This window comes from Globicephala melas, chromosome X (assembly GCF_963455315.2).
Source record: "Globicephala melas chromosome X, mGloMel1.2, whole genome shotgun sequence".
Lineage (NCBI taxonomy): Eukaryota > Metazoa > Chordata > Mammalia > Artiodactyla > Delphinidae > Globicephala > Globicephala melas.
In genome coordinates this window covers 24,056,715-24,079,173 of record NC_083335.1, presented here as the reverse complement: position 1 = coordinate 24,079,173, position 22,459 = coordinate 24,056,715, and the positions used below count along the sequence as shown (strand labels likewise).

Genomic DNA, 22,459 nt, shown 5'->3' with positions numbered 1-22,459 from the left:
TGAACTACTTGACTGCAATGAGAGTTGCCTTAACTTGTAAGGCATATAGGCAAGTAAGGGATAAGGATAGGATATGAACTTAAACTTCCATTAAATAAATGGTTGGATGACCATTATGATTTATAGAGTATTGACAGAGAAATGCAGTTTTATTATCTTCGCAAATATATAGGAACTAGAATAAACTAACCAATGTGATGCTAGGGAAGAACTTACGGAACTTGTTTTAGTAAATTCCAAAAATGGCTTGCAATTAAAATTAGTTGTGCTTCCTTTCACATGGGTGCTTTTAAAGTACCTAAAAAGAGTTGTTCTCTTAAGAAATTCAAACATGTTCCTCCTCCCTATAACTAACAATCTTTTTTTTTAATCCCATACATTTGCTTAGCAAGTGTCCTATTCAGAGATAGAAAAAAATTTATACTTTAGGACAGCACATTTCCAAATGTCCTTGGCTTCTGTTTGGTGGTGCGGAGATGAATGATGTGGTGCTGTGTTTCCTATATATATAAATGAGATCCTCAGTTTTGTGTGTATTTCTTCTTCTTCCATGTATGTCTACAATTCTCCTCTCCTATGCCACCATCTCTTAACCACTTCTCTTCCACACCCAGAACTCTTTGACATTCTTGGGCCTTAGGTAATTGATGTGAATCTTCATCTGTCTTTTACCTGCAACAAGATGGACCTTTTATTGGCAGGAGCCATCCCTAAAGGTAGACATTTTGGATACCCAGGGTTAAGATGGATCCCAGTGACTCTCTATTGACACTGTTATGTGTGTAGTCAAGAATCATTACAGATTGATCGCACTCCCTGGGTCTTAGAAGAAGTTCCTGTGAATCACCGAGACTGGTTTGGGATCAAGGAGTAGGGTGAGTATATTATGCTCTTCGTTGGTTTGCATGTCTCTATGCTGGTGCCGCCTCCTGGAAGTATGAAGAAACTGACAGTTATCTTTCCTGATAGTGACTAAATGTGCTCCTTGAACTTACTCAGGTTTTCTTTCCAAGAGCAAACCCTCACTTTCTTTCAAGTGGCTACTTCAAACAAGGGATCTTTTTGCCTTAAGAACTGAACCAGTCCAGGGACTACCAAAACCATTGATTTTACCAGATGGTGTTAAAGAATAGATTCTACCACCGGAAAAATATATTGTAATCCAGAAAGAAAACATTTTAAAAAATTAATCCATTCTAATGAATTTTTTTTTCAAATTGACTGCGTGGCCTTAACATGGTTTCTATGATTAGGATGTGATTGTTTGCCTTTGGTATTATCCTGATAACTTGAATGTGTTTCTTATTGACAAATAATGAGCAAATGTCCAACACCAGAGCTACAGAAAGAGGAGCAGGACTGAAAAGCCTGAAGGTAAGAATGCTGTTGAACAATTGCTAAGAAGAAAGACACCGCTGCAGTGCACAGTTAAATGGTGCATGTCTATGCCCTTTCTGCCCCTCTAAGACCAAATCATTTGGTTTCCTTTCATTTGGAAAGAAGATTATAGAACTACACTCTCTGAAAGGTAGGACAGCCATGGAAAAGAAACACGAAAGATTTGAAATGATTGAAATACATTCGATGAGGGTGGGAACTGAGGCTGGTGGAACAGGGTGGGGGGCAGATTTCTTTTATGGAGAACTGAAATCCATTCTCTTTTGACTTCCTAGAGAGCGGTATAGCATCTGGCCCTTGGCACATGAGGCAAATCTCCATTTGTCAAAGGTGGCAAAAGTGTGGTCCAAGTGCTAGATTCACCATAAAGCTTACTTTCATCTGGCTTTGAAGCAAATATTTCTCAAAATATAGACCTAAGACAATAGCATACGTTACATTAAAAAAAGAGAGAGAGAGAGGGAGAGACTGACTCTGCTAGTGTGTCTTGTCTAGCATCACTGCTGGAAATGCAGAGAAGTGGATGCTAGCATGCGAGCTGGAAGAGGGTGGCATGTACCCTGGAGCAGCAAGCAGAAGTCAGCTTTCAGATCTGACATATAGACCCCCATTTGTTGCAATCTATTGGAGTGTAAGCTAAGACTGATTATTTTTCTATGGGTCATGGTCAACGGAGGGCCATTGGGGGGGGAATAGGATGCTGGCACCCATCATTGAGATTAAACTCTCAATGAATATTTTGCCTAGAATCAGGAGAATGAACTAGATGTCTTCAGAAACATTTGTCATGTGAGTTTCTGGTCGGTTTCTGTCCTTCTCAATCTATGCCTCTCTTTCTCAGTACCATTGGGATGAACTAAAGAAAATACCCTTGTATGTGATAAAACCCAACGAAGTGTGATAGTTTGAATTTTTAATGGATCTCAAAACAGACTTTTCAAGTGAATCATATGAATTATGTACTTGGGAAATTATCTGTGGCCACACCTTAAACAAGACTGGCTTCTCCAGAAGCTTAGCATCTTCCCTGAGCCCCTTCTCCCTGTCAGGGACAAATTGAGTAAGAAGTCTTTCCAGACAAATTGGGTTATGTGAGACAGTCCACAACCCATAATGGTTTAGGTTTCCTGTTCTAGAGGGAGAGATTGGACAAAGGCCCAGTTTGGCAGAAATCCATCAGTGAAACTCACAACTTGTATAATCAAGGGATCTATCACTTTGAATTTGAGAGGTTATCATTTGGAAATGCCCTGGTTTTATCCACATATCTCCAAGTGACTTTGGGGGCTGCTTCTCTAGCACAGATGCTCATCAATAGGTTTCAATCACTAGCATTGTTGGGCCCTCAGTAAAATAACTCACAGCTTTCAACTCCTAACGTTATATGCATGCATTATTGAATTCCCTCTTTGCACTTATATTAAATTATGATCTCATTAGCAAGGAGTTAAATAGGTTTGAGCTACATTTGTGAACTACATGATATAAATACTGTCTCAGAGGAAGCGTCTAGCAGCTAAGCACTGCACAGCTCTGCAAATCATTGTGGCTGCCCCTGTGGAATGAGGGTCACTTGGGCGGCCAGAGTCCAGTATTGCCAGCAGTCATATGTGCCTGCTCCCAGCTTGTGGAGAAAGCTCAGGCTGATCCAAGGGTAGAAAGATTAAAATAACTTAAACCTTCATTCTCCTAGAATGCTGCATCCAGAAACCCCTGTGAAAAGAAATCGATAAAGCTTCTTTAAAGGGGTCCAGATACTAATGTAGTCTAGGGCATATTTTGAACTTCCACAGCCTCCAACAGCTACTGTAGAGAGGTAAATCCCTTTACTACACATTTCCCAAGGTAACCTATGGAAAAGAATATAAAGGACTGTAGAATAAATCCTTTTATCCAACAAAGAATCTTCTCTTGCTTGGTTATCAATTGGCTTCAACTTCATAAATCAAGCCCTGCCTGGGCAGAGATGTCTGTAACTGCCTTCCTGCCTGAAAAGGCTAGGGAAGCAAGTGAGCAATTCGGAAAGGTGACTTGTCACCATGAAAACCTGAAATATATTCAGTAGAAAAGCCAGTGAAAGATGGCTTTTCTCCCTCCACTGGGCCGAAGATAATTTTTAGAAGTTGTTCCAAGAAATCACTAGGTACCAAGAAACAAATGCAGTAACTTAGAGTGAGCTTCGGATGAAGCATAGCATGAGGGATGGGCTTCCAGCTTAGCTTGTGATAAGTTTCTGTTATCATCATTCAGACATTGTGTTCTTAGAGCAAGTTTCTAATTAACTATGCAAATACACCATCCTTGCTCGCATATTTCTTTTACTTCTCTGTGATCTCCTTGTCTTTCCCTCCATGACCTACATATTTACACATATATCCATCCCTCCTAAGGGCACCATTGATGATCTCTTGGCATCATTTATTAAACAGACATTTGCTCTTTAGGTGTCCCTGCTCAGAAAGGAGAAGTGAAGCCATGTAGAGCAGAGTATATCCCATATTCTCTCAGATCAATCGTACTACATCATGGATTCCTATATTTTTCAGGCCCAGAACAATACCCATAGTACAAATCCTTATCTCAACCCTTCTAGGATCACCATATGGGGGAATCAACTTGGTCATTAATTCACGAGCCCATTTTTTTTTCTTTTCCACTATGGGAAAACTCAGCACCCTCACGCCACTCTGTCCACATTTCTCTCTTTCATAAGAAAGAATCCAACGTGGCTCCAAACTACCTATTTTAGGTATTTCCTGAAATCAACTTGAAAAATAAATTGGACAGTTCTTTTGAAATATATCAACATTTTTAGTTTTAGGTGTTTTTTTTTTAATAAGCAGTTTCTACTTTCACAGGGGAAAAAAAATGGTCTTCTAATCCTAAAACTGTCTTCATATGTAACACTGGCCATCACTAAGATGACACTGAACTTTGCAATGGCCGGTTCATAGCTCCCAGGAACAAGCTGGGAACCTAGACAATCGCCACCCGGGGCTGGATGCCCTGGATTAATGAGCACAGTGCTTTGTCGCTGAGTTGTTACCAGGTGTGGATGAGAGAGATAAGCAGAAATTTGTATCAGTTAGTTATGTTTTCTTCAAAAACAGAACTCATTTTCAAGGCATTATGAATTACATTACTATCCCAATTAAAAAAAAAATAGATGCCACTCCGTGACTGTTGGCAGCATTCAGGAATAGTCATCCTGCCACAGGTCTGTGCTACCTTCACATGCTGTTAACTGACTATCTAGTTCACATTCACTCTCATCCTCTCCATCTGATCAACAACCCATATACAGTTTTATGACATGGGTGCAATTTACACCCTTTACATAGGAGAAGTTTACACCCTTTCCCCCCCGAACATTTTTTAAACGAAATGGAACAAAGAGTTGGAGTTTAGAAATAGTTACTCTTTGCTTCCTTTCCCATTTCCCAGGAAGCTTTGTATTTTAACAAGGAATGCTGCTCAAACTTAAAGGTGTGAAATTCTCATGATGGAAATAAAGGTACCAGTGAGGAAAATACTTGTGGACAGGGGGATGTTCCCAGACCCCTTGAAATTACATCACAAAGCCCTCCTGTTCTCTCCCTATGCTTGCCAACCTGTGTTTTTGTCTTACGAGTGCTCTACTCAGCAAAACGTCCACAGCAAGCCCTTCAGAGGGGAGAATGCCTGCCTCATTTCCATGATAGGAATCTGACCTACTTTGTTTAATTCTTTCTTTTCTCTACTGAAGTGAGTACAGTAAATATTTCTGACTTATAATTCTCTCAGGTACCAGTTAAGGGCCTACAGTAATTGCTCTGAAACATTCCCCTGGAGACGTATTGCTGCGTCGCAGTGAAAGGCCCCAGCTGCTAGATATACCCTTGCTAGGCTGATAGTTGGAGTATGGTGATCCCTAAAGAAAAAATTCATTATGAACATCCAAGCCCTAAGAATGAAAACAATGAGGACTGCTACCCCTTTTCTGTGTGTTCCATTGGAGAATGTACAGTACAGAGTTGGATGCGTGTTAATTTGCCTTCTGGCCTGCCCCATAATTTGCTGTGCAGTTTTGAGCAGATTACTTAACCTATCTGTGCCTCGATTTCTTTACTTATAGAGACCATAAATCTACCTTCTTAAAGTGATTATTGAACTTGACCGATAATAATAATAATTTTATTATGTGTGAAGTACTAGGCTGAAAAACAAAAGCTAAAAGAGAGTTTTCTAATCAAGTATTTATTGAGAGAACTATTCTAAGTGGGGAATACAAATACATAAGTCATGGTGCCTCCCTTTGAGAAACACAGCCTAGAGGGAGACACAAGACCTGGGCCCAAATAATAAGGCCAGGTAGAAGAGGAAGGAGGAGGGAGAGAAAATATTGGGTGAGGAACAAAAATGGCATCATGAGGAAAGTGACATTTAAAATGACCAGATGTCCACCTAATTCCACTTCCTTTAAAATACCAAATTGTGTGTGTGTGTGTGTGTGTGTGTGTGTGTGTGTGTGTGTGTGTGTGTGTGTTGGGAGGAGGGTGTCAATACATTTGGTTGATTTGAATTGAGTTTGGCAATACATCCAGTAAGGTACAGTAAGAGAGAAAATTATGTGGTTACAAGCAGTTTTTCTCTGCCATCTTGGGAATTTATTCCACCCCACAGCAACATACAATTCTAGGAGATTTGGCCTTTAAAGTACTTTCTTTTCCTGGCAGCTATCCTAACCTTGTTAAGTGGTATTATCTGTGATTTCTGATTACAGCTTTTATGCTCCTTGCCTGTGCTACTTCTTAAAATGTTTGTTTTTCTCCTTCATTTTTATTTAGAAGTTCCCAAGTGCACATTGGTTCCCTGCCAGGTTCCTTAAGCCCTGTGATTTTTTTTTTCCGATCAAAGACTAAACTTCTAAGGGTATATCATTTGTCAGATTTCTCTAAAGCCCTGGGGCAACAGATGAGGTCTGGACGCTCTAAGGCAGGGTTTCTCCGCCTCGGTACTGTTAACATCTGGGGCTTTGTTGTGGAGGGCCTCCCCGTGCCAAGTAGGGTGTTTAACAGCATCCCTGGCCTCTACCCACTAGATGCCTGTAGCATTCCCCACCCTCCCAGTTGTGACAGTGAAAAATGACTCTAGACATTGTCCAGTGTCCCCTGGAGGACAAAATGACCCCCGATTGAGAACCATTGCTCTAAGGTAACCTCTACTGTAACCGTGGATGCCATGGGCGTAGAGAGCAGCTACCAACCATTCTGTGGGAGCCACCTGATGGCCTAAGGCAGGGGTAGGCCATTTGTCAGAAAAGTAGGATGCTAAGTTGCTGACCTGGATGCTTAAATGCTCAGCCTGGGTTTTGGCAGGAGTGGAGGGTGGCAGCCCAGACTAGGCCCCAGCAGGGGAAAAATCTACCCTCCTCTAAAACCAGTGCATCTCAACCCTTTTTATCCCAGGACCCCTTTACACACTTAAAAGTTATAGGGAACCCCCAAAAGATTTTGTTCATATGTATTAAGTCTATTAACACTTAACATATCAGAAATTAAAACTGAAGAATTTTAAAATAATGTATTAACTCCCTTAAAAATAATAAACCCAATGTATATTAACATAAATAACATACTTTTTATGAAAAATAACTTTTTAAAAAAATTAGTGGGGAGCGGCATTGTCCTATTTTTGCAAATAGCTTTAACGTCTGGCTTAATATAAGAGAATAGGATTCTCATTTCTGCTTCTTCATTCAATGTGTTGTGATATTACATGTCATGTAGCCTCCAGGAAACTCCACTGTACATCATGAGGGAATAAGAGTAAGAAAGACAAAGAATGCCTTAGTATTATTACAAAAATAGTTTTGACCTCACAGACCCTATGATGAAAAGTTTTCAGGGATCCTCCAGGGGTCCTTGGACCACACTTTGAGAACCATTGTTCTAAACGAACATGTCACACTTTTATCAACCTAGTTCACTTAAGGGTTGACAAATTTTTTAAAACCCAGGATCTCTAGGGAAAGGTCTCTATTTGGACCTTAGTGTGAGGGCCTTTAATCAGACTGCTCTGTTCCTGAGATCTAGTAAGAGCAGCTGTACTAAAGAAATTGAATGAAGTAATTTGAAGAGTATAGTAGCTTGAGGGAGGTCGGGGCCTGGTAAGGGCTTAGAGAGCAGCGTGAAGACACTGGGCCCTTTACAATAAGAAAAAAGGAAGCACAGAAAGGAAGAAAAAAATGCTTTGTAATTTTTCCTGAGGTCCTGATGGAGTCAGTCACCCATATGCCATTGGAAAGCATCTCCCCTGCAACTTAAGCCGACTGTCCTAATCCTTAGCCTGGGTCCCAGTGCCTAGCTTAAGGCACAGCACTGGAAGAAAGGTGGGGGTGATAAAGTAAAAAATAATAGGGGGAAAGGAGAGAGGAGGAGGCCAGACAGTGGGGATTAGGGGAGAAGGCAGTTCCAACACTGATCTCAGGGCCATAGATGGCCTGTCTGTCCCTTAAAAGTCTAAGACTTAACTTTCACTGCCAGTAATATCCTAAAGAGGCTCCAATTTTTATTTGAGTATCTTTTGTTGCTTTGCATTCCAAGCAAGTCTGGCTAGCATTTGAGAAGCCTCAGCTTCTGAGCACTGATTGAAGGAATTGTTTAAAGTATAAAAGGACCTCAGTTTCCTGGTGAGAAACAAAATGCAGACATTCTGGCTGCCAAGCTCTGCACTCCCCAAGAAAGTGTCACCTCTGCGACACTAAAGGTTTACAGCCTTTCAAATCCCAAGTACTCTGAAATTGCCTATTATTTTAAAATGATGATATGTTTCTCGGAATTCTCAAGATGAGATGGTCCTTCTGCTCTCAACAGCAAAGGGGAGAAGAAAGGAAATAGGCTTTGGGGACTTGGTCTGATAGAGGCCAGATCTCTGTGACAACAGAAGTCTTGTCAATGACTGGATATGTTAGTGGGTCCAAGTTACCCAAAATAAGCTCAGAAATTCTATGGAATGTTCATAGTTACATAAATATATCTGTTTTCCTCCTGGTAAACTGGTGGCATTCAGAAAAACGTGCACTAGTATTGGCAATATTGTTCACGTGAATCTGAACACACAGCAGTTTATTGCCTCATAATAGAAATATGCCACCCTCTGTAAATAATGCATTTTTAATCTAAAGTTATTAGAGATACTTTATTTAAGATTCATTAGCTCTAGAAAGGAGACAGAGTAAAGGTCATTATTCCCATTTTACAGCTGAAGAAATTTCTAAGAGAGAAGATCGTTATCCTAGAACCAGGAGAGTATCCTGCGTTTGCCCAGTGGCTCTCAAAGAAGTCCTCACACTTTAAGCGGTGGAGGACGAGGGAGCAGTGGGCTGGCCTCCTGGGGACTTATTAGCCTCTTAGTTGAGGAAGTCTTATCTCACTAGAACAGCTTATCTAAACTTCCTCCACAGCGCTACCCATAGGGGCAGTCAGCTTGCCATTTCAGGCCATGCCATATTAATAATCCATTTTTAAACAATCTAGTTCACCTTTTGGTGATCTGAGTCGCTCACAGACTTATGACCATATCAGAGAGAGAGCTGATCAGTAACTCAAAAACAATCCATAGACCAGTTCTCCCATTGTTGAAAGTACTCTTATCCAAAACTCAGAGGTCCACGTTATACCTTTAATACTAAGACAAGTATGTGCATAAGAATGCAGTTTGTGAAGACATGTATGTAGTACAGTTCTTTCTGAGCTCATTTTCAGCTGGGCAACAGATATGTATAATAAAGGACAACTCATCAGAAGGCATGTTATTCACGTAGAATCTATCTTCTATTCTGTTCGGATTCATCCTTTTGTCTCCACATGTGGAAACGTCTCCCCTTCTGGTCCCGTTCCCTTCCCCACTCCTCCATAAAACTTGCTTTCTGTCTGGAAGTACAACAAGACACCCAGTTAGATCAAACCTAACACACCTCCGTCACAAAGCTACTGCAAGCTGCCGCCGACAATTGTCACTTGAGGGGAGACCCTCCTCACCCCACACAGCCTATCTGAGGAGTGCCTTTTTTCTATCCTCATTATTTAACAGTGTGTGCCGATTACTCAAAGCGATATGGGCAGGCCCTGGTAAATATAGCGTTGCTGTAGTGTTAATTTTTATAAGGTAATGCTCAGGTTGCCTGCAGTGTCTAAAATTACTCTGTGGCCAGGGCCCCCTGCTTTATCGCTTTCTATAGTTTTAAAGTAGTTTGAAGCTTGAATAACATAAAATAACATAATATAATGTTATTTATGTTATTTCCCACGTGAAGAACGCCTGTAAACCTTGCAGTATTGAAACTCAGTGAACAAGGCATCTTAGACAAGCTGAAAAACAAATGGTGGTACGATAAGGGGGAATGCGGAGCGAAGGACTCCGGGAGTAAGGTCAGTCGCTGAAGGTCTTTTTGTACTGATTAGCAATCACATTTTGAACCACTGTTTATTTTCTACCCTAAAACGGCTTTCCTTCCCAACAGACACTCCCTGACACAGTGGGACCCCTTTATAACACCAGCGCTGAGGGAATGAGGCAAACACCAGTCTCAGAGGCCTGCCACGTGACATCAGTCATCGACTCCGGCGAGCTATCCTTACGATTAGGGAACTCAATCTGACCCACCATGTTCCCAAAGCAGTAAAATCACGAGCTGTGTTATAAGGGGGTTTTACTGTATTTCACATTTCGAAAGTTCAAAGAGAAAACAGAACAACAACGACAACCCAAAAAACAAAAAATGATCCAGTTGTGACAGTACTTTTTCTTAACCTCTTACAGTGTCAGAGACTTTGTAGTTGTAAATGCCTTTGGTTATGAATATATTATGTCGATCCCACCTGAAAACAGTCAAAGAAATCAATAACAAAGACTGGTCTCTGTAAGCAGAATGATTAGCCAGCCTCCTCTCAGCTGCTGTCGTATTGAGTTCAGCATCTATTTGGATCTCGAATCTCATTAAGTCTGTCACACTTCTCTCTTCCAAAGGTGTCATTTGAATCTCTGTACGTAATACTTTTAAAATTCAGTCGCATGCTCCTTAAGGGTATACCTTCTCAGGATAACATCACATTGATAAGCATGAAACACTCTTCCCCGCCTCCTTCCTGCCCCCCTTTGCTCCCCTAAGAAAGTTCCTTTTTAGTTTCAATTTTTGCCTTTCCTTTTTTTGAACTAATATTGTGGTATCAGTTAATTCATTTCATGAAATGTCACTCATTTTCCTTGTGCAGTGAACCATTTTGCTACTGGTTTTCTACATCCCACAGCAGGGAATTCTTTGAAACTTAAATACATGGAACTTGAAACTTTGTTGCTACGGCTTACATGGGTGATGTAAAGGACACTTTTTCCCCCATCAAAAACCACATACATATAAAAATCTAATGGGAGAGGGCAGGTTACCAGAAATTGGTCCTTTTCCTAATGGACTGTGGAACATACTTGCAGACAGCTTCACCTGCCTCCTTAAGGAGATGATCCATTGTTTCCTAAGTTATAGAAATTCTTACCACTTGTCTAGCTAACTGTCACTCATCCTAGAAGAGTGACTATTTGCAAGGTTGTTATAGACATGAGGCATGTCCCTACCCCTCTTCCCGATCATGCGACTTAATTCCAATTGGCCTTTTTATTAAGGTAAACAAGTGCAGGACTGGCTCCTATGAAAACAGAATCAGGACATGGCCATATTGTCTTTGCATTTAATTCTTTACGTGATACCAGGACTGGCTGAGCCACAGTGTTGAGTGTCAGCCATGGCCATCATCTGGTCACTGTGCTATCATTTGAATAAGATACTCAATTCACTGGCTTGACAATTTGGGTATTCCATTCCGTTGTATTCAGCAGCAAAATGGTTACATTCCCTCTAAAAAGACTACAAAATGCTACTTTATTTTATTTTTTTCAAAGAAAGGCTCCTGGCCCTTGCTGTGTCCTACCTCAAGGTAGGGCTCAAGGCACCAACTTTTTTCTTTCCGTTGTTCAGCAGTTCAGTTTCTGCTTTTTCATACAGGCAGATAGCTTAGTCAGATTTGCAGTTTGACCTGAAAGTCACTGACCGGCTTCCTCGATGTTCCCCCCATTTTAAATAGAGAGCAGATGAGTATAGGGGTGTTTTGTTTTGGGTTTTTTTCCTAATTATTCTCTACATTCCCTGGAGTAAAAGCTAAAAATGAGCCGGATTTTTTTTTTAATCATCAGCCTCCTGGAAAAGTTTTCTGATTTGTATGGAGCCAATTCAGGACCCAGCGGGTCCTTAAACTCTCAGGAAGAGGGAACAGAGCCAATTCTTTGTGCTGTGCCCTTGTTCCCGCAGCACAAAGACTTGCTGCGCTGAGGATGAGGCCTTAGCAACCAGTCCTCAAAGGAGCAATTTCTCAGCCACTGGGTGAAAGGGGAGAGTTAATCCTTTTAAAACAAACCCTTGTGAGGTAACTCCCCAGATATGAATATCAGGAACCTCTAACGTTCTCACCTGTCATCTTAAAGACCAGTTGTTGACAAGGGAGAAAGAGGTGTTGCGGGGCAGAGAGGGGAAAGAGTGCTTCAAGTTCCCAAATGAAAAGTGTTACATCGACAGAGATGATGTCACAGCTCAACTCTGGCAAATGGTGTTTATCGAAGCCGGCAGAGGACTAAGTTGTGCTTGTGTTTCCACTTTTGCTCCCATGGCCGAGTGCTGTTTATTTAGTTGTTGACACCATCTTGAGGTACTAATGGATTTAAGGAGTCAAACTAAAAGAACATTTAGGGGAGGACCACAACTGTCAACAGAAGCACCATCTACCATCTTGCTGGCCATTGTGAAACATCAGCCAGTTGCCAGAGTTGAGTCATAGCATTTACATCAATGTTTAGCTATTTTACAACTTAGAACTATCATATACTGTTGCAATGCATTATAATGTCCCATTGTCTTTGTTTTCCCCAAGAACTAATCACCTTGTTCATTTCTCTTAGGACAAGACCAGCGCTCTGAGCCTGAGCAATGTGGCAGGCGTTTTCTATATACTTGTCGGAGGTCTGGGGCTGGCCATGATGGTGGCTTTGATAGAATTCTGTTACAAATCACGGGCAGAGTCCAAACGCATGAAACTCACAAAGAACACCCAAAACTTTAAGCCTGCTCCTGCCACCAACACTCAAAATTACGCTACATACAGAGAAGGCTACAACGTGTATGGAACAGAGAGTGTTAAGATCTAGGGGTACGGTTAAGGTCTAGTAAACTAATCAGTTTATGTTACTGTATGTCAATCTCTTTTTCTTTTCTTGTTGTCTTTCAGTTTGGTTTGTTGTTTCAGGAATTGTCTATTCTTTGCAACCATTTGATTCTTTGAAAATAATGGTTGTGCTTTCTTGTCAGACAGTGGTGCTTTCCTAATAGCATAGTTGTAATTAAATTGTGGTCTGCGACCCAAAAGGAAAAAGAAATTCTCTAGAGCAGCACTGTTCAGTGGGAACATTTGCAAGCCACATGTGAACCACATGTGTAATTTTAAGTGCTCTTCTAGCCATTTTCTAAAGTAACACAAGCAAAATTAATTTAATGATATATATTTATCCCAGTATATTCGAAGTATTATCATTTCAACTTGTTAGCAATGTAAAAAGTGAATGAAGTGTTTTACATTCTTTTATATATATATATATATATATTTTTTTTTTTTTTTTTTTGTGGTACACGGGCCTCTCACTGTTGTGGCCTCTCCCGTTGCGGAGCACAGGCACCGGATGTGCAGGCTCAGCGGCCATGGCTCACGGGCCCAGCCGCTCCGCGGCATGTGGGATCTTCCCGGACCGGGGCACGAACCCGTGTCCCCTGCATCGGCAGGCGGACTCTCAACCACTGCGCCACCAGGGAAGCCCTTACATTCTTTTCTTCATACTAAGTCTTAGAAATCAGGGGTGTCTTCTATACTTATGGCACATGTCAATTCACACTAGCCACATATCAAGTGTTCCATAGTCACATGTGGCTGGTGACTACCATATTGGACAGTGAAGCTCTAGAGAAAGCAGCTCTCTGGAACTGATGTTAAAATGAGGAATGGAAATGGGGAGCTGCTACCTTGAGAAAGGTAGTGCTTCTATAGGGGTGTGGTGGATCTCTTAAGTATAAGCCTGAGACAATTTCTTTAATCTTTGAGTTCCTTTGTTGTCCCTTTCTTGGAACTGATGTTCATTGAGGTAAGTGTCTCCCAAAGGACAGTCTAGGTTCCCTGCTGCTGGCTGTTCCCAAATTCATACTTAAATGAACCTGACTGATGCCACCTTGATTCTGGCAGCTATAGCTAAAACTCACCAATAACTCAGACATGTTCAAAGGCAAGCTTGAGTTAGGATAACATCTCCATTCTGGAAGTGTTTAAGAGAAAATAGTTGTGTTACCTTCACGTGCATCTGTCATCAGTAACACACCTATCCGAAGTGGAACAGAACAATTAGAAACTTCGTAGCCCTTATTCTAGGTAGATTTTTGACCTCTTGAGTCAATGTCCATGTGTTTGAATTTCTACAAATGCATCTGTGTTTTGACCTTATATTTCATGGTGCGGATCTAAATTCAGCCAATTTTTAAATGATATTTCATCCACATAAATCATTTGTCCTCACCATGGAAGGCATTATCTTGTTTGATGAAGTTGCTGGTTGTTCTTTCCTGCTGCAGGCTGCAGCCTTTTGCCACCGACTAACCCACTAACAAAGTGTTCCCATTGCATTGTTGAATGGACAATACGTGGATTCATCTGCAATTAGCACTGTTTGCATGCAAGCATTTCATGTTCCAGCGTGCTTAAAATATTTTACTCTTGAGTAGGTTATATAGGCCCATTACAATTGGGGGCATGTTATTGCTTTCTCATAAGAGAGTACATGGGTGATTTCAGCCTAGCTTACTTATCCCAAATTCTGAGATATTGGCATCCAAAGAAATAATACACCTGAAATCTGCGTATCAGTTTTCCAAGTGCTCTCACATCTATTGCCTCAGTTGAGGTAATGGGGCAGAAAATATTTCCCCTTTCAGGTAATGAGGTACCAGCCACATCAAATGACTTGCTAAAGGCAACACAGCTAGGCAGTGGCAGTTCTGGGACTAGAACCCAGCTCTTCTTCCTCCTGTAGCTGTATTCTTCACTAAACCACGCCACCGCTCTCTACGCGTGGCCCGGTGCTCTCCAGAAACCTTGAAACCCCAGTGGGATCCTGTCAAATGGAGAGCAGATCCTAAGTCTATGTCTCACTTCTTTACAAAAATGTCTTGAGAGACTTCACCAAGCCTCCATTTGCCCTCCTTCTTATGCACTTGACATGAGGGTGTATATTCAATCGCTCCTACGTTCCCCAAAAGGAAGCTTTCTGTAACAGGGCTTAGGGTCACACAGCCTCCAGACCCTCTTTATTATCAGCCATTCCATCTGAGAATCTATGTCCCTGCTCCCCAACTCCTATAGCCTCAGTCTCTCATTAAAGGCCCAGAGCAGTGCTTCCCAACTGGCAATATGCATATGAACCACCTGGGGATCTTATAAAAATGCAGGTCCTGAGGCAGCTGCTCTGGGATGGGGCCTGAGGTTCTACAGTTCTCACAAGCTCACAGGTCGTGTTGATGCTGCTGGTCTAGGGAGTAGTAAGATTCTAGAGAAAGCTGTCTCAGAGGATGTAACTTAAGGAATTGAAGGAAGGGGGAGGGAGAAAGGGAAGGAGAGTGACAAAAAGGCAGACAGACACAGAGGAGGGGAGAGAGGGAGAGAGGGAGACCAAACTGGGATCAGCAATTTGGGCAGAATGCTACAGTCCTGAAGTGGAGGCCCAGAACATTAAACCTGGGGGAAGAGCATAAGAAATTAACTTGCCACAACTTCTGGTACTCTGGCTTTCCTTTCGTCATCTTGGCTGACCCATTTTGTGAAGCAAAATTCGGGCTGAGGCAAAAATCACACTCAAATAGACATCGATGCCAACGTGGTTACAGCCCAGTTAGCTAGCACCTTGGCAATCATCCCTAGGATGAAAACCTGGGGAAAGCCTCCGCAAACAAGCCATTGCAAAGTTCAGTGTCATCTTAGTGATGGCCAGTGTTACATATGAAGACAGTTTTAGGATAAGAAGACCATGTTTTTCCCCCTGTGAAAGTAGAAACTGCTTATTAAAAAAAAAACCCTAAAAATGTTGATATATTTCAAAAGAACTGTCCAATTTATTTTTCAAGTTGATTTCAGGAAATACCTAAAATAGGTAGTTTGGAGCCACGTTGGATTCTATCTTATGAAAGAAATGTGGACAGAGTGGCGTGAGGGTGCTGAGTTTTCCCATAGTGGAGAAGAAAAAAGAATGGGCTCGTGAATTAATGACCAAGTTGATTCCCCCATATGGTGATCCTAGAAGGGTTGAGATAAGGATTTGTACTATGGGTATTGTTCTGGGCCTGAAAAATATAGGAATCCATGGTGTAGTACGATTGATCTGAGAGAATGTGGGATATACTCTGCTCTACATGGCTTCACTTCTCCTTTCTGAGCAGGGACACCTAAAGAGCAAATGTCTGTTTAATAAGTGATGCCAAGAGATCATCAATGGTGCCCTTAGGAGGGATGGATATATGTGTAAATATGTAGGTCATGGAGGGAAAGACAAGGAGGAAAAGCCTCAGAGGATGCCAGAAAAAACCTGACATGTGTCAGTCGAGGCACAGAGCAGGCTGAGCAGGAAATAGAAACCGCTCTGCTGTCCTCAGCCAGTGTGGTGATGTAACGTTAGGGGAATGTTGGTCTTTGCTCACTCATCTTTTATTTCCCAAGAAGTTCTGGAATATCTCCTAGTGCCTTCTGACTTGTTACCTAGTTATCAGGCTTCCGGTTCTCTGAGCTGGCCTAGATCTGTCAGGGTCCATTCAGGGGTGCAGAGATGGAGAAGCACCCTGAGATTTTACTTTTATTGTTATTATCAGAGCCAGCCTTAGCAGTTTATGGTACCAGTAATTCTTCAGGAAGAATGACTCAAGTGCAAATCAGCTGCAAAAATATGATCTAGGTGGAATCTAGTTAACAAAAAGACATCCTTGAAAGAGAAGGGGGTCATCTCTCATTTGCCATGGCTGAGAGTAGAGTCCGGGTTATTGGACTCATTGTGGGAACACACGCCTCAGATCCAGCACCCACTGGGGAGCAGACGGCCTCTTGATGACCTGCTGCCTGTTTGGGTTACCGGCCACCCACTGGAAGAGGGGCCCCCAGGATGCCTGGGCAGGTGACCAACCATCAGGCGTTCCAGATTCACTGCACCCTAGGGCTCACTCTGCTCACTGTTTTAAGAAATCCTTTCCCATTTCCTCATTGCTGTTCACAACTACTTCTGGCTTCTTTGGTTTCTTCAATATTTGTGAAATCCTTCTTATTTTCAAGACCTCAAAATGCCTGAGGTTAAGGAAAAAGATTTCCATTTTTCCTCTAATACAGTTCTGTTTAGTCTTCCTAGAAAATATTAACTTCGTTCATGCCGCCCATTTCGAAAGAATCAATTTTCCTTCTGCAGCCATAGACATTCTTGCTGGGGAAGCGTTCCTGCTTTAAAGAGTTCATCTTACGTTAAGTGGAAAACATTCTAGATAACTGAAGGGGTGATGTTCTTTGTTCCCAGAGGACCTTTCCTTCAGTGGTAATATCTCATCTACCCCCATTTAAAAACAGGAAACAGAGGCATTGAGAGATTAGGTGGCTTTCCCAAAGTTATGCAGGTGGGAAATGACATCCCATGGCCAATAGAGAGAGAAGAAGGTTGATCTTCCTGTCATAGACATAAGCTTTCCCCAAACTTCTGAGATAGATATGACTCTGGACCATAGTGATTCCAAGGAAGAGGTTTACCCACTTCTATGTTAGTCTTATTCTGCTTCTTTGGGGCTTTTGGCCTTCAGATGCATCTTTGACATTCTTCTTACAGATACTTTTATTCCAGGGCCAGTGGTAGATAATGATCATGTCATTCCTTTGGGATAAAATTCAGCATTAGCTCATGAGAAAAAGAAGGGTCCCATTAGTGTAGCGGGAAAGGATGGAGAGGATGGATGTGAGCTTGAAAAGGAGTCATGAAAGTGGTCTTAAGTTTTCAGAGTTGGGGGCAAATGAACTCCCTGCACTAGTTAATGCCTCCAAAAGGAGGGCAGCATCAACATCTCAATCAGGCCCATAATATCAAGGCAAACACCCCCATGGAAGCCAATCCCCTTCGTGGGTATCACTGTTCTGGCCTCTTCCTGGAATGTGCTGTCTCTTTACAGTCCATGTGCTATTTTCTGACTTTAATAACTAAGGTTGTAGATATGAAGAGAAACAAGCTGTGACCTTTCTGGCAATGAGCAGTCAAATGGATTTCAATTGAGCGAGCCGTAGAACACTGCTTCCACTCTGTCCTAGGTAAACAGTCCTGTCACAGGTTCTGCAATCAGAATATACTCTACAGTGTCGTTGTCCTGAGAATCTATATTGAAATGCCACGAAGGCTTTCTAGTATACCTACACCCTAAGTGATGAACGCTTTTTGAGTTAGACATCATGCAATGCCCGTGTATTCCTTGGTACAATGCATAGTAAAAAAATGAACCTAATTTAACCTATTGCAAAGCATTTGCTTCAAGTGAAAGAATTTAAACAGACCTGTTGGCTAAAGCCAATCAAGCAGGGTGCAGCCTCAGAGATGCCAGTGTGAGAAAAGAGCCGTGGTTTTTGTCCAGGATAGACTGAGCCATAGTAAACTTCCATTCCCAATAGAAAGCCCGTTCAAACTTAAATTTCCCCCTTGCCTTTGCAGATCCCTTCCCACTGGAGGCAAGTGACAAGAGGAATCACCGAAAACGTGGCTGCTTCAAGGATCCTGAGCCAGATTTCACTCTCCTTGGTGTCGGGCATGACACGAATATTGCTGATGGTGCAATGACCTTTCAATAGGAAAAACTGATTTTTTTTTTCCTTCAGTGCCTTATGGAATACTCTGAGACTCGCGACAATGCAAATCATCATTGAAATCTTTTTGCTTTGCTTGAAAAAATTAAAATAAAATCAACAAAAAAATGGACATGCAAGATTCCAGTATGCGAAAACTAATCTTATTTTAAAAAAAGTCAATTCAACAAAAGCCATTCTTTGATACCACTGCACAGTATACAAACACCATGTTCTTTAACACACACACACACAGACAAATTTAAAATTCCAATTCAGCAAATCGGCCCATCTTAGCTAAAATAATTATTCCTGATTTAAATAATTCCTCCTGATTTAAAAAAAACAAATCTGACTCCCTGTCTGGGAGGACAGACTGGCATTTCTTCTAGGATCTGCTGACCAGATGTTTTTGGTATTTCCTGTTGGTGGTGATGTTCTGTGCACCCTATTTCCTTTCAACTTTGCTGAAATGTGTATATCTTTAGAATGTAAATGCAACACTTAAGAAAATTGAAACACTTTGGAAAAGGGACTGAACAGTGACTTCTGTGTTTTGAAATGGTTTTGTGAAAATGCTTTGCTAACTTCCCACTCGGTGAAGGGATTCACATAGCTTTCGAAATTGACTTGTGTGTAGCAAGGGACGGGCACTATTAAGCATACCTCTCGGTGCTTTCCTAAAAACGGACCCCGGGGCTTTCTGAGAAGCCTGGAATTTCAGCTCACAGATCTGTTTTTCTTGCTTCAGTGTGCGTTTTAAGTCACGACAGCTGAGTATTTAGCATTGAGGTGAGGGAAATGCTGCCGACACTCCCAAATGTGTTTGGAATATCTTTCTCAGAAACAACACTGTGTTTAGCTCTGCTTTCTCTGCTAAGTATGCCTTTCAAGCGTACACCACGGGGACAGGACCGCATTGCAAGGCGGGCCAGTGGGTTCAGACCACAGTTCTCATCTAACTTTTACTCTTGCTAGGTCTGTCTTACCAGCTGTTGCCTGTGATTGCCCATGGCTCTCCGTCAGACTGCATGTGTCCTTTTCTAGTTTGCAAAGACTAAAATGCATTCCCAAACCTACTGCTAAACCGAGGGCCTCAGCCTCATTCCCAGGTCCATGCTTGGAGCAGTCTCTCTACTGACTCCGAAGATCGCTCCACTGCTCCACGGGCTATCAAGTAACTAACTGCGTACCTGCCATTGGCATCATCAGAACAGTCAGAGGAAATAGTCTCCGCTCACTAATTACCTCCAATAGAACGACGTATGCTTTCTGTAGTTCAGTAGTTTGCTCTCATCAGTGACGTGCACTGGGAAGTTTCCAGACAGTAAAAACTGGGAGCTCAAATTCATTTCCCAAGTGTGACCCTTAGATGCTCTAGTTGACTCGCTGCACATTTGCTCGTCTTCAGAAAAGAAAGGTACAAGTCTCATTTCCAACGAAAAGTTTCCGGAAAAGTGTAATATAAACTTTCATTCCAAAAAATTGTGTCATAAGCAAACGACTCACCTGTCAAATTTTAAATGGTATTGAACAAAAAAGGAAAGCTGTTGTGTTTTTGTTTTGTTTTCACGAAACTGATTTTTCAACTTCTGAATGCTATGATGTTCCGGCGCGGGAAGCTAACCGACCTACACACAAACTTCTCATAGGCACTGTTTAAAGAGAAGTGGATGTTAGTTGACTCAAGTCAATTTTTCAGAGAGGAAACTTCACTGGGAATGAAGAGGCGGGTAAATTGGTTTGTTATTTTTTAAAAACTTGCATGTTTAAAGAAACATTGATTGCTTCAAATTTCTGCTACTAACTTCAAGCTACGGGAGTTTGGCGGTAGTCACTTGAAGATTTTTTTTTCCAATTATTTTCTTTTTGTTGTTAAAGCTGTACTTCAGTGAACAGAAACATTGCCAAGCAAACTAATGGCCGTAAAAGCGTAAATTGCATGTGTGGGCGTAAATTACGGAGCCTCATTGCCATGAGGTATTGTACAAAGTTTTAATACATTTTGTAAATAAAATTGTAAAGAAAGAATTCTGTCTCTGGGCTTTGGCTGTTTAAACTTTACTTGGGTGCAGGTGCCAAGAAGTTATTAGTCACCAATTTACTTCCCACCAGAAGCCTTACCAATGATGTACAGTCACGTGACAGGTGATCTTCACAAAGGATTATGCCTCTCCCCACCCCAACTGCAGGATCACCACCAGTGATCATCTCCTCCACCCCTTGGGACCCTCTCCTCAGACACTTGCCTTGACCCTAACCCTGATCTCCCATCCTTCCATTGCCAGATCTGGCCTCCTGAGGAAGTGCCCAAACTCAGGATTGATGATCTTCAAAAACACTTCCGGGCTTCCCTGGTGGAGCAGTGGTTGAGAGTCCGCCTGCCGATGCAGGGGACGCGGGTTCATGCCCCGGTCCGAGAAGATCCCACATGCTGCGGAGCGGCTGGGCCCGTGAGCCATGGCCGCTGAGCCTGCGCGTCCGGAGCCTGTGCTCCGCAACGGGAGAGGCCGCAACAGTGAGAGGCCCGCATACCGCAAAAAAAAAAAAACACTTCCAACTGCTTTCCCATGTCATTACAAGTATGTGTCTTAGTCCTCCTAGTTAATTGGCTACGTTTTGTGCTGCTGCCTTCATTACTGATGATAACCTAATGTCCCACTGGAAAATCTTTACTCCACCCAGGTCCACTGATCTAGAGTGGAGAAAGAAATCCTGAATTTAGGATTAGACTTGATCTTAGAATGCTTCTGAGAGAGAAACAAAAGGCTAATGATCTAATCTAAATTATATGTACTGAACATGCAATATAGTTGTATCCAACAAATAAAGCAAGTGTTTAAATACAGACCAGTTTTAGATGATGATCACCAAAGAAAACAGGGGGTAATGATAGGAGAAAGAGAAGGGATAATTTGAAACTAAGCCAGAAAGGAAGAAGAGTGCAGCTGAGATGCTAGGGAAATAAAGATATCTGGGGTTAGGGAGTTAGGGAGCAAGGAACACAAGGCCTTGGCGAGAGAAAGATAGGAGCGGGAAAGGGAAACTCTCAGAAGATTAGGAAGTGTAGGCTGATAAACACGAGGCAGTCAGTTTGGCCTGCAGGCTTCAGCATATTACTATCATTTTCACTGTCCTCTGAAATGCCATTTATCTGGTGAAACACTCACACTTTATAACTCTTCAAGTGCTTTCCTTTTCTTTGACTAGGACACCTGTAGCAGCCCCCAGAAGAGAATGACTCTCTAGGGAGCAGATTCAGTGACTAGATTACAGCAGTGGTCCCCTTGGTGGCTGCTGAAATCAGTTCAAGTACCAAATGTCTCCAAGTCTTACAAAATAACAGATTTCTATTTTAACAGGAACTCCAGTTCCTTTCCTCAAAGAAGTTCATCTCAGGTGCTGTGGCAGTGGACAGTGGAGCACAACTTGGGTTTAGGTGGGGGTTGAGTGTTTTGCTCCTGGGAGGAAGGGAGAAGCAAGAGGTGCTTTTAGTCTTTCTCAAGTTAGACCATAGGTAGCTATATATCTTGCTTACACATAGGATCAGACTCGCCAACCAGGTCTGCCAAACAGTCTTTGCCCTTCAGATGTCACACTCCCCCTGTGCACAAGAGGAGAATGCCTCTTGGTCTCTGCATTGGTTTTCTTGCCCTGTTAACACTCACATCTGATCACACTCTGTCTATAGGACAGTCTCCAAACAGGAAGGGCAAATGTAGGTAAGGAAACCTTGGTAGGATCGTGGAAGAAATGGTCCTATATATCACCTTCCTGGTATTGGGTAGTGAGAAAGGGCCAACTGTGACTTGGGAAGATGAACATAGAAAAAGATGAGAACAAATGGAGAAGCAAGAAGCAAAACCATTATTCCTCAGAGTCCAGACTCAGTGAAGCAGAAGATGCACTGACATGTCTCATAGGGTCATAAACCACCAAAGCCTATTATCAGTTGGAGAGTTTACTTTCAAAATCTGAGCCAGCTGTTCAGCTACTCTCGGCCATACCCCTCCCCTCGTATCCTCACCCTATTGAACTGGGCTTCCTGGGCATCCATTTATTACCAGATCACTTGGCAGATATAAAACTCA

At 42.1% G+C, this 22,459-nt stretch overlaps 1 protein-coding gene across 8 annotated transcripts in view; it reads left to right on the top strand.

Moving 5' to 3' along the window:
- GRIA3 (glutamate ionotropic receptor AMPA type subunit 3) overlaps nt 1-20,393 on the top strand; it is a 293,982-nt gene extending 273,589 nt beyond the window's left edge. For 4 of the 8 annotated variants that reach the window (XM_060293089.1, XM_060293090.1, XM_060293092.1 and 1 more), the window contains 3 exons: nt 9,695-9,809; nt 12,385-12,632; nt 18,238-20,393. In XM_060293089.1, coding sequence (XP_060149072.1) covers nt 9,695-9,809; nt 12,385-12,630 — 361 coding nt within the window. In that variant the 3' untranslated portion in view covers nt 12,631-12,632; nt 18,238-20,393. Of the gene's footprint in view, nt 1-9,694; nt 9,810-12,384; nt 12,644-18,237 lie in introns of those variants that run through there. The other 4 variants (XM_060293091.1, XR_009560811.1, XM_060293087.1 and 1 more) reach the window with 4 other exon arrangements.
- The last annotated feature ends 2,066 nt before the right edge of the window (nt 20,394-22,459 follow it).